General features: G+C 46.8%; 1 protein-coding gene across 3 annotated transcripts in view; it reads left to right on the top strand.

The window, feature by feature from the left end:
- Positions 1 to 11344, top strand: part of LOC139563400 (coiled-coil domain-containing protein 85C-A-like) — a 93669-nt gene extending 82325 nt beyond the window's left edge. For all 3 annotated transcript variants that reach the window (XM_071382042.1, XM_071382040.1, XM_071382039.1), the window contains 2 exons: positions 4139 to 4330; positions 5963 to 11344. In XM_071382042.1, coding sequence (XP_071238143.1) covers positions 4139 to 4330; positions 5963 to 6052 — 282 coding nt within the window. In that variant the 3' untranslated portion in view covers positions 6053 to 11344. The remainder of the gene's footprint in view (positions 1 to 4138; positions 4331 to 5962) is intronic.
- The last annotated feature ends 1614 nt before the right edge of the window (positions 11345 to 12958 follow it).

Raw genomic sequence — 12958 nt, 5'->3', positions numbered from 1 at the left:
TAATATGTGTCTTTTAGACTAGAGCCTCTACTTATATTTTCTTTTAAACTGACTTTGTTCAGTCTACACCCCAAATGCCACCATATTCCCTACATATTGCACTACTTTTGACCAGAGGCATATGGGCCCTGGTCAAATGTAGTACACTATTGTAACGGCTGAAAACAGGTCAGGAACGTGACAACTATACAGGGAATAGGGTGCCATTTGGGATGCACATAAGTGTGGTGTCTATCTCAGTGTTCTCTGAGGATTGCTACTAGGTATTGATACAGGCTCTGTAACAGTAGACTGGCAGACGGATCAGGTTCACTTCCTTCCTCTTCTATAATACCTCTACAGCAGGGGCCTACACCATCCACCCTGGAGATGTTGTTATTGCCTCGCTCCTTTGTGTGTGTGTGTGTCGCTCACACTCCAGTCAGACTCTTCCTCTCTCTCTCTCCTCAGGGGCACCGGCGTTGGAATGCTGGCTGGGATTGTTGAGGATTTAATGCTAGAGTGGTGCTCAAAAGGCTGGGACTGAGCTGTATTGGGATAGGACCAGGGATAGGGATAACTAAGGGCTTGGACAGTGAGTGCTGGGACTGAGCTGTATTGGGATAGGACCAGGGATAGGGATAACTAAGGGCTTGGACAGTGAGTGCTGGGACTGAGCTGTATTGGGATAGGACCAGGGATAGGGATAACTAAGGGCTTGGACAGTGAGTGCTGGGACTGAGCTGTATTGGGATAGGACCAGGGATAGGGATAACTAAGGGCTTGGACAGTGAGTGCTGGGACTGAGCTGTATTGGGATAGGACCAGGGATAGGGATAACTAAGGGCTTGGACAGTGAGTGCTGGGACTGACATGTACTGGGGGGGATAGGATAGAGCTAGGATAGTCAGGACTACCACTCCTCTCCCTCAAATACCTCTTTGTGCATCAGCTGTGACCCAGAGATGGAAAGACACAGGGGAGTTGTAACCCCACCAGGTTAGGATCAGGGGAGTTGTAACCCCACCAGGTTAGGATCAGGGGAGTTGTAACCCCACCAGGGGAGGATCAGGTTAGGATCAGGGGAGATGTAACCCCACCAGGTTAGGACCAGGGGAGTTGTAACCCCACCAGGGGAGGACCAGGGGAGGTGTAACCCCACCAGGGTAGGACCAGGTTAGGATCAGGGGAGATGTAACCCCACCAGGGGAGGACCAGGTTAGGACCAGGGGAGTTGTAACCCCACCAGGGTAGGACCAGGGGAGGTGTAACCCCACCAGGGTAGGACCAGGTTAGGATCAGGGGAGATGTAACCCCACCAGGGGAGGACCAGGTTAGGACCAGGGGAGTTGTAACCCCACCAGGGTAGGACCAGGGGAGATGTAACCCCACCAGGGGAGGATCAGGGGAGTTGTAACCCCACCAGGGGAGGACCAGAGGAGTTGTAACCCCACCAGGGCAGGCCCAGGCTAGGACCAGGGGAGTTGTAACCCCACCAGGGGAGGACCAGGCTAGGACCAGGGGAGTTGTAACCCCACCAGGGGAGGATCAGGGGAGATGTAACCCCACCAGGGGAGGACCAGAGGAGTTGTAACCCCACCAGGGGAGGACCAGGGGAGTTGTAACCCCACCAGGGTAGGACCAGGTTAGGATCAGGGGAGTTGTAACCCCACCAGGGTAGGACCAGGTTAGGACCAGGGGAGTTGTAACCCCACTAGGGTAGGACCAGGGGAGATGTAACCCCACCAGGGGAGGACCAGGTTAGGACCAGGGGAGTTGTAACCCCACCAGAGGAGGATCAGGGGAGTTGTAACCCCACTAGGGGAGGACCAGGTTAGGATCAGGGGAGTTGTAACCCCACCAGGGGAGGATCAGGGGAGTTGTAACCCCACCAGGGTAGGACCAGGTTAGGATCAGGGGAGTTGTAACCCCACCAGGGTAGGACCAGGTTAGGATCAGGGGAATTGTAACCCCACCAGGGGAGGACCAGAGGAGTTGTAACCCCACCAGGGGAGGACCAGGCTAGGACCAGGGGAGTTGTAACCCCACCAGGGGAGGACCAGGTTAGGATCAGGGGAGATGTAACCCCACCAGGGGAGGACCAGGTTAGGATCAGGGGAGTTGTAACCCCACTAGGGTAGGACCAGGTTAGGATCAGGGGAGTTGTAACCCCACCAGGGTAGGACCAGGTTAGGACCAGGGGAGTTGTAACCCCACCAGGGGAGGATAAGGGGAGTTGTAACCCCACTAGGGTAGGACCAGGTTAGGATCAGGGGAGTTGTAACCCCACTAGGGTAGGACCAGGTTAGGATCAGGGGAGTTGTAACCCCACCAGGGGAGGACCAGAGGAGTTGTAACCCCACCAGGGGAGGACCAGGCTAGGACCAGGGGAGTTGTAACCCCACCAGGGGAGGACCAGGTTAGGATCAGGGGAGATGTAACCCCACCAGGGGAGGACCAGGGGAGATGTAACCCCACCAGGTTAGGACCAGGGGAGTTGTAACCCCACCAGGTTAGGACCAGGGGAGATGTAACCCTACCAGGTTAGGACCAGGGGAGATGTAACCCCACCAGGGGAGGACCAGGTTAGGAGGGAGTTGTAACCCCACCAGGGGAGGACCAGGTTAGGACCAGGGGAGTTGTAACCCCACCAGGTTAGGACCAGGGGAGATGTAACCCCACCAGGGGAGGACCAGGTTAGGATCAGGGGAGTTGTAACCCCACCAGGGGAGGACCAGGTTAGGACCAGGGGAGTTGTAACCCCACCAGGTTAGGATCAGGGGAGATGTAACCCCACCAGGGGAGGACCAGGTTAGGATCAGGGGAGTTGTAACCCCACCAGGGGACCAGGTTAGGACCAGGGGAGTTGTAACCCTACCAGGTTAGGACCAGGGGAGATGTAACCCCACCAGGTTAGGACCAGGGGAGTTGTAACCCCACCAGGGGAGGACCAGGGGAGTTGTAACCCCACCAGGTTAGGACCAGGGGAGATGTAACCCCACCAGGTTAGGACCAGGGGAGTTGTAACCCCACCAGGGGAGGACCAGGGGAGGTGTAACCCCACCAGGGGAGGATCAGGTTAGGATCAGGGGAGTTGTAACCCCACCAGGGGAGGACCAGGTTAGGACCAGGGGAGTTGTAACCCCACCAGGTTAGGATCAGGGGAGTTGTAACCCCACCAGGGGAGGATCAGGTTAGGATCAGGGGAGTTGTAACCCCACCAGGGGAGGACCAGGTTAGGACCAGGGGAGTTGTAACCCCACCAGGTTAGGATCAGGGGAGTTGTAACCCCACCAGGTTAGGATCAGGGGAGTTGTAACCCCACCAGGTTAGGATCAGGGGAGTTGTAACCCCACCAGGGGAGGACCAGGGGAGATGTAACCCCACCAGGGGAGGATCAGGTTAGGATCAGGGTAGTTGTAACCCCACCAGGGGAGGACCAGGCTAGGACCAGGGGAGTTGTAACCCCACCAGGGGAGGACCAGGCTAGGACCAGGGGAGTTGTAACCCCACCAGGGGAGGATCAGGTTAGGATCAGGGGAGTTGTAACCCCACCAGGGGAGGACCAGGTTAGGACCAGGGGAGTTGTAACCCCACCAGGTTAGGATCAGGGGAGTTGTAACCCCACCAGGGGAGGATCAGGTTAGGATCAGGGGAGTTGTAACCCCACCAGGGGAGGACCAGGTTAGGACCAGGGGAGTTGTAACCCCACCAGGTTAGGATCAGGGGAGTTGTAACCCCACCAGGGGAGGATCAGGGGAGTTGTAACCCCACCAGGTTAGGATCAGGGGAGTTGTAACCCCACCAGGGGAGGACCAGGGGAGGTGTAACCCCACCAGGTTAGGACCAGAGGAGTTGTAACCCCACCAGGCTAGGACCAGGTTAGGATCAGGGTAGTTGTAACCCCACCAGGGGAGGACCAGGGGAGGTGTAACCCTACCAGGGGAGGACCAGGGCAGGACCCAGAATTAAAGGATTTAATCTAATTTCGGTGCCTGGGGTGGTGAACTATAGTACCCCAGATAGAGAGGGGAGAGGGGGGATTAGCATGACGTTACAAACATGATGGTGTGTGTGTGCGCATTTGTGTGTGTGTGAGAGAGAATAAAGTATATTCATGTGTGTGTGACCACACTGACCATCTCTCCTCTCTCTCCAGGGCTCTGGTAGGTCCCCCAGTGGTGAGCCGTCCCCTCCAGCAGACTACCTCCCTGTGGGCCAGAAGCCAGAGGCTGTGGTCCATGCCATGAAGGTACTGGAGGTCCATGAGAACCTGGAGAAGAAGATCCCTGAAGACTACGACGAAGACCTCAGTGAGAAGGAGAAGGCCATCGTCAGGGAGATGTGTAACGTAAGAAACTTTCTCTCTCTGCTCTCTTCCACATTACCTTTCTCATCTCCTCTCTCCTATCCCAGCAAGCTAATAATGAGAGCTTGATTAAGATACATGAGTTGCATCTCTCTCTCTCCCCCCTCCCCGTTTCTGTTTGTTTGCCTGTCAGAATCACAAGCCTGCCATCGCTTTGACGGAGAGCAGTGTTTCAATTACTGCACAATTACCCCCCTCCATCCCTCCCTCTCAACCTCCCCCCTCTCAACCCTTCACTTCCCCGTGCTATAATTGGAGGTTCCCATAAAGGAGCCATAGTGTTTACGACACACTTGTCAGCGCAATTAAAATAACTTCACTGGGAGAAACAATGGAAGCTTTTATTGTGGCCTTTTAAGCCTTCGAGCCCCTGTAAACCTCCCAGATACATTCCCCCTGTAAACCTCCCAGATACATTCCCCCTGTCAACCTCCCAGATACATTCCCCCTGTCAACCTCCCAGATACACTCCCCCTGTAAACCTCCCAGATACATTCCCCCTGTCAACCTCCCAGATACATTCCCCCTGTCAACCTCCCAGATACATTCCCCCTGTCAACCTCCCAGATACATTCCCCCTGTCAACCTCCCAGATACATTCCCCCTGTCAACCTCCCAGATACATTCCCCCTGTAAACCTCCCAGATACATTCCCCCTGTCAACCTCCCAGATACATTCCCCCTGTAAACCTCCCAGATACATTCCCCCTGTAAAACTCCCAGATACATTCCCCCTGTAAAACTCCCAGATACATTCCCCCTGTCAACCTCCCAGATACATTCCCCCTGTCAACCTCCCAGGCCTAGGATAAGATAGGAGGATAGAACTATGAGATAGAAGCTACAGGCCCCGCCTTCTCTCATCTCAACAGCATATCCACCCCCAGACCAGGGGATCTGGTCATCCCAAATGTCATCCTACTCCCTTTCACAGTGCACTTCTTTTGATCAGGGCCCATCAAAAGTAGTGCACTGTGACAGGCCTGGCGAGGAGTGCAGGGTACTTTGGGACCAGTGTTCTCGCAGGGACAACCCCGGGGCCCTTCCAGGCTTTCAGTAGCCATGCCTGTTGGTTGTTCCACACAGAGCTCTGTACATGAGAGACAGAGAACATGGAGGCACAATGCAGCCATTTACAGTCAAGTATCCCATCTACCATAAAGAGATAAATCCACCAACATCCTGGTCACTAATGAGGTCTATGTTACATGGTCCTGTGGGTCGACCTCTCTCTCTCATCACAGAGTTAAGAGTTGCACAGCTGTTGTTGTCTCCCCCTATAATTGCATTTTCTGCTCAGATTATGTGGAGCACATTTTTGTTGACACCCATTGGTTGGCTGGATTCCAGTCATATCTATGGTTCCCATCTCTCTATGACCTCCCTTTGACCCAACCCACAGGTCATACCCTCAGAATGCATACATTCAGATATAATCAAATGTGATACAATAACAAGCTTTGTGTAACAGTTTTTTAAAGCCTAATTAGTACTACATTTCACTTCTACACTTCTATATATACTGTAGATAGTATACAGCCGTTGTATGACAATGATGTGTAACAGGGTTTTGTGTCCCTTCTCTCACTTCCCTGTACTCTGTTGTGTTCTCAGGTGGTGTGGCGTAAACTAGGTGACGCTGCAGGCTCCAAGCCTTCCATCCGCCAGCATCTCTCTGGGAACCAGTTCAAAGGGCCTTTGTAGTCCTTAAGACCACATTAACCAGCACACAGCAGCACTCAGAAGAGACAAACGGACAGACAAATTAACAACAACAACCATGGACCCTCAGCACTGAGTGCACAAACAAGGGGCACATCTCAAATGACACCCTCCTATTTTCTCAGCACTGTGTGACTATGGCTAGATGATCCACACAAACTCTAACCTGAACCCAAACCTCTGTGCTTAGCCTCCCCTAACATTGTCCCCTGGTGAATATTGGAATGTAGGTTACACCTGACCTGGGTAGCGGGTACAGTCAATCTCAGTTTAGACCTAACGGACAAATAGGCTGCGCCGATGAAGGGTTAAAAACAGCGGTTGGAAATCCTATAGCCTCTGACCACGTTGGCTCTCATTTTCTGTTTATTTAAAGAGAATTCTACATGTTGAATGACCACCATTCGTCAATACCCAGCAGGTAATCTAGTGCCCACGGCCAACGTTGGTTATGGTGTCTTGTCATTAAAGAGAAGGAAGAGGAGGATAAACTCCAGTCACTACACCTGAGCTACTATACATGTGACCTGAGCTACAGTACTTTACCTGACCCTCTGCCATCTCCAACCAACGTCTGTTTTGGTGTTTGTACACTTCCAAGTGTTCAAGACTGACAACCACTCCAGTACAAACTATTCTACTATTCTCAAGTCAAGGCCCTGATATGTTCTGTTCTTGACTTTACTTCCATTACTTTTCCATTCAACAGCCAACTGACTGGCAACTCCTTACAACATAGATGAGGACAAATACTGGAAATCGCATGATGTCATTTCCTTCAGTGTAGAATCACAAGCCATAGGTTTATACAACGTGAAACCTAGCTGCTGTAGGATGCTGTTTAATAATGTAGTCCTCTTTTGTCTGAGAGAGAAGTATGTGTACAAATGTAGACGGAAATCTTTTCAAAGTGTTAAACTAAATTCTAGCGCCATGTAAGTTATGTTTAACAAAATATAGTGCTATTTTTTTACTTGTTTTTAGTGTCCATGTTTGTTTGTGCCTCAAATAGCATCCTATTCTTTATACCAACACTATATAGGGAAAAGGGTGACATTTGGGATGCACACTTTATAACTAAGTACAAAAAGTGGCACACCGAGTGCAGTTTCATAAATTTACTCCCAAGGCAGAAAGCTTATAGCCTGGGGCCCAGTCTGCTTAGGCACTCCTGAAAAGTCCTTATAGAACTGTCATGACAAACATGACTTTACAGTGACAGCAATGGAGTTGGCAGAAGCACAACCAGTTCTGGGACCAGGCTAGAAAGCTGCCATACTATTAACTGAAACATGAACTCCAGGAAGGGTTATGGTTCTAATATAGTGTTGCTTCTGATGATTGATCATGGACCAGAAAGTCTTGACTCCTGCTAGATGGAAGTGGGACTTTTCATATACAAATCTGCAGTTCTTATATATGACAATCGTTGAAACGGTTTGAAAACAACTTATTTTGACCAGTCCTAAGTATTCTCTATGAGCTCTTATAGGAAGTATACCTTATGAGGTCTCATTGGAGTCTACACAGAGTGTACAAAACATTAAGGACACCTTCCTAATATTGAGTTGCACCTAAAGTGTTTGACAGGGATGCTGGCTCATGTTGACTCCAATGCTTCCCACAGTTGTGTCAAGTTGGCTGGATGTCCTTTGGATGGTGGACCATTCTTGATACACATGGGAAACTGTTGAGTGTTAAAAACCCAGCAGCGTTGCAGTTCTTGACACAAACCGGTACGACTGGCAACTACTACCATACCCTGTTCAAAGTTATTTAAATATTGTGTCTTGCCCATTCAACCTCTGAATGGCACACATACACAATCCATGTCTCAATTGTCTCAAGGCTTATCCTTCTTTAACCTTTCTCCTCCCCTCCATCTACACTGATTGAAGTGGATTTAACAAGGGACATCAATAAGGGATCATAGCTTTCACCTGGATTCACCTGGTTAGTCTATGTCATGGAAAGAGCAGGTGTTCTTAATGTTTTGTACACTCAATGCATGTATACTGAGTTCTCGGAGCTGGATCCTATGTATACTTTATAAGGTGTCTTAGCTGGCTCCTGTACATTATGACATGTGTTAGGCCTGTGTATGCTGTATGAATTCTCATAGATTATCACTGTACAATCAGTAGGTCTAGCAATCCTTGGCAAGTCTCATACAATTCTCATGTATGCTCAATGAAGTCTCATAGAGGATCACTGTGCGTAATTAAGTCTCCTAGGGTCCTTATGTATGCTGTATGAAGTCTCATAGGTGTCATCTCCATGTGAGGTCTTCCAGCGGGACTTCAGTGTACAATACACTACGTAGCTAAATGAAGCTTCATAGCTGTGTTCTATACTCTACGGCGGCTCCTAGCCGATTTCTGTGTATTTGAGTCATCTCAGTATTGTACGGGGTCTTTTAGGTGACATGACCTTTATCACACCGCCATAAGACTGACATAAGACGCCATTAAGAGTTATAACAACAGACAGATGTCATTAGGAGTAATAACATATATGTATATGCTAATCTCTTCTTTATAGGGAGTTGTACAATGCATGTACAATGAATGAAGTCTCATAGCTGTGCTGAGTTCTATGTACATGCATATGTTAGGCCAGTGAATACTGTATATGAGCACTCATAAGAGTCTATATACTGTAGGAGTAATATTGGCTAGGTTGAGGTCTGAATAGGCAGTTACAAACTGTGTTAAAACAAACTTGCTGTATTCTCTCGGATTTGTGTTCTAAAATCTGAACAAAAGGTTTGTTGTCAGATTGGTAAATTAGTCCGAATTGAGTTTGACACATTGTCAATCTATATCGTGGTATAATACATGTATACCCCAATTGTTATTATACAGAAGGGTGTGTATAAATGTATGTTTACACAGCTCCATGAATTCTGTGAAAAAAAATATTCTCATTTTATTGATAGCAGAAGAGCGGCTGTGTTCATCCCAAATGGCACCCTATATAGTGCATTACTTTTGACCAGAGCCCCTATTTGCCCTGGCCAAATGTAGTGCACTAAATAGGGAATAGACTACCATTTGGGATTAATACGGTGTGTTTCAGTGTTGTTGAGGAGTCTGGATGCAGCTGGCTGTGAGTCTGATCTGACTCGTAACATAGAAGAGCTCTATGAACAAAATGAGCAGCAAATCAACAAGGAAGATAAATGTTTGAATTGAGGACTGCTATAAGAGCATTACTGTTCTGTACGGTGTTGTTCTTGTAGTAACAGTTAGGCATTGATGACTAAGGAGTTTCATAATGGAAAAAAAGGTACAAATGCGTGTCTATACACACACTTAGTCTTCACAAATTAAAACTTTTGCAAAAGTTTTTTTTTTTTTAACAGTCTACACAGAACTACTGACTTTCATATGTTGATTGATGATTGATTTATATGTTGAAAGCGCAAAGTTCTGATTTAAAGTTTGACAATTTTCCTGTTACATTCAAATGCACTGCTTCTTTTGTGAATGAGGCATCTCTACGTGGAACCTGTGATGAAATTCTATGTTCTCTTTTTTCACCTCTTTCTCTGTGGTACACAGTTAAGTTGTGTCGTGTCTTTGGCATCATTAAACTGAAGATTAATCTTTATCAAAAATTCTCTGTAATTATTTTTACGTGATTAAACTACTTAATCATGTAACTGTAATTAACTAGGAAGTCGGGGCACCAAGGAAAATATTCAGATTACAAAGTTATAATTTTCCTAATATAACTTTCAGATATTTTAATATCTGATCACTTAGTCTTCTGATTAATGAGTTATTCTTTACCTCACGTTAGTCTCATTCCAAACGTCGTAAATTGTTGGTTATCTGCACGAACCCAGTCTTCACTATGAGTCATCCATACATCAATTGTCTTAAATCATTTATTTACTAAGTACTCACAGAAATGCATCACACAAACAAGATATGGTTACAAAGAAATGATCGGGGAATGTGCCCTAGTGGGCTAAACCGGTATGGCGGCTTGTTAGACAGAGTGATAATTATAACAATTGAAATGCTAATCCTTTGCACATGAACGCTCACTCATTCGGGGAACAATTGCAAACAATATATATATATTTACGCTCAGTGTGTCGTCGGGATCTCGGTTGGAGAGTCTGTCCGCCCTCTCTCTCTCTCTCTGTCGTGGTTAGGATGGATAGTTCAGAGTGACATTCATTCATGTCGTTATAGAATAGATATTTCGGCGGTTGTCGTTCTTCGCGTTCAATGATACCGAATTCCTAGCTGCAGTCTAGTAATTAATATCAAAGACTTGTTCTTATTCTGTCGGTATCGATAGTCTGAGTTTAACCACGTGGTATGGTTAAAAGATTCAGCCATCTACTCAAACCTGAGCTTATACTCAGGTTTATGGTCTCTACTCAAACCTTGGCCCTCTCGTGGTAAGCTGGTCTGCAACCTTTAGCCATCTCGTAATTGAGGTAAGCTCGGTCTGGTGATAGAAAACCCAGGTGAGGGTTTTATTCAGAACATCGAAAAGGGCTGTCTCATGAAGCCAGGTCCTGTCTGTGCCCCTGGGGGCATGCCAATGACTTAGTGAAACCTTTTAGGGAATTGGAATTTCCTTCATTAAACAGTCCAAAATCACATTACACAATTTCACAAACAGTATCATCCTCACTCATTCATCTTATACAACAATTAGATGTAAGCCTCATAACTGAGGCTATTGTATAAACAGCGTTATGGTAATGTGGCCGTATTGTCTCTCATGAGTTTCACAAAATTGTACCAACTGACCAGTTCGTAGCTGGATTCTTCACTGATATTTTATACTTTCTCCAGAACATAAATACTGTTCGGACCTCCAGTTCAGTGAGGTGGAAGAAATTCCTTTGTTCTCTCTATGAAAACTCACTCTCTCTCTATACTGTGGCCATGAGGAGATAATCTCCTCCAGGAATGTACGACCTCTCTGACCACAGCAGCCTGGGTGTAGGAGACAGGGAGGTAGGGGGATGGTCCATAGAAAAGGGCTGGTACAGAGGGAGGGATGGGGTAGTTCTCGCTGTACCCAAAGAGGGCAACGTCATGACAGTTGTATCCTAGGATATACACAGTGCTGTGTACATAAATACCTGCTGCTCCTGTAGCATACCTGCAACTAGCCCGCCTATGTATTTTTCCCCCCACAACCTGTATGTAGCTGAAAATGTATATTTTAGGACATTTTAAAATGTGAAAATTGAAATAAGCTGATTTTATATGATTTTGAAATAAAAATGAAGTATAAGTTTTAGCCCCTCACCTGTTTATGAATGTTGATGAAAGTGTAACTTAGTGATATGGAAAAGGCTATATGGACACTCCTGACCTGCAATCCAATATTTAATTTCAGAATTGGTTAAAATTAGGTTAAGGTTACAGTTAAGGTAGGGGTCAGTTTTAGAATTTGGTAAGCAGTTTCCTTATAGCCTCTCCCTAGTGAAACGTTTAAAAACAGTAAACATGATGCAGCACCCTTGGGCCAATTGAGATACTGTGTGTGACTAACACATTTCAGTTCATTACTACAGCTCCCGCCTTGGTCCAATCTGTGTCATTTTGTAAACGGCGGATCTCTATGGCAAGACACATAATTCACCCGAGTTTCGTCAAAATCAGGCCAGTGCCGTCTGAGATACCGCGTGTGACTAACATACAAACGGACGAAAACAGATCCACAGTCCCCTCCCCGATTTCATTGTGGAGGACAACAAGAGATGGTTAACAAGCAACATTGGTCAAATTTTCAAGGAAGAGAGGATGCCTTTACTAAAGGTGTTGGTTCATTCAGGGCCTCAATTTCAATGGCTTGACAAGGACACTCCCTAGTGGCTAACACATGTAATGACATGAAGCACGGGCAAAAGGTAATGGGCATCATGTAAACTACAAGGTTCAGATTGAAAACAAGTCAATGTGACAGCTTCTCCAAAGACAAAACAACGGTGTTCTATGCCAAGTGGCTTTGCGTACAGTAACTTGACATATTACAAACATCAACTAAGTAACAAAAGGAAGATATGAAAGTATACAAGGTGTCATAAAAAAACTTCAACATAAAAAAAAATCAAACATTCAAACTTTTTTCAATAAAGTCTAAAACATCCCATAAAATGTGTGTTTATTTAGAGTGTGTGTGTGCCATGCATGGGTGTCTGTTCCAGGCCATGCACAATGCTACAATGGAACACTTTTCATTGAGATCAGAATATAACACTGGTTTAGTAGTGTGTTTCAAACAGAAAGGAATGCATATGGAAGATACTTTTGTTTGTTTGTATGTATATATATATGGACACCCCTTCAAATTAGTGGATTCTGATATTTCAGCCACAGCCGTTGCAGACAGGTGTATAAAAATCAAGCACACAGCCATGCAATCTCCATAGACAAATATTTGCAGTAGAATGGGCCTTACTGAAGAGCTGAGTGACTTTCAACATGGCACTGTCATAGGATGCAACCTTTTCAACAAGTCAGTTCGTCAAATTTCTGCCCTGCTAGAGCTGCCCCGGTCAACTGTAAGTGTTGTTATTGGGAAGTGGAAACGTCTAGGAGCAACAACGGCTCAGCCGGGAAGTGGTAGGCCACACAAGCTCACAGAATGGGACCGCCGAGTGCTGAAGCGCATAGTGCAATAAAAATCGTGTGATGAATCACACTTCACCATCTGGCAGTCCGACGGACAAATCTGGGTCTGGCGGATGCCAGGAGCACGCTACTTGACCGAATGCATAGTACCATTTGTAAAGTTTGTTGGAGGAGAAATTATGGTCTGGGGCTGTTTTTTATGGTTCGGACTGAATGGAAGCAAGTCCCCGCAGCAATATTCCAACATCTAGTGGAAAGCCTTCACAGAAGAGTGGGG

The sequence above is a fragment of the Salvelinus alpinus genome, chromosome 34 (assembly GCF_045679555.1).
Source record: "Salvelinus alpinus chromosome 34, SLU_Salpinus.1, whole genome shotgun sequence".
Lineage (NCBI taxonomy): Eukaryota > Metazoa > Chordata > Actinopteri > Salmoniformes > Salmonidae > Salvelinus > Salvelinus alpinus.
This window is presented reverse-complemented; position numbering and strand designations above follow the sequence as displayed.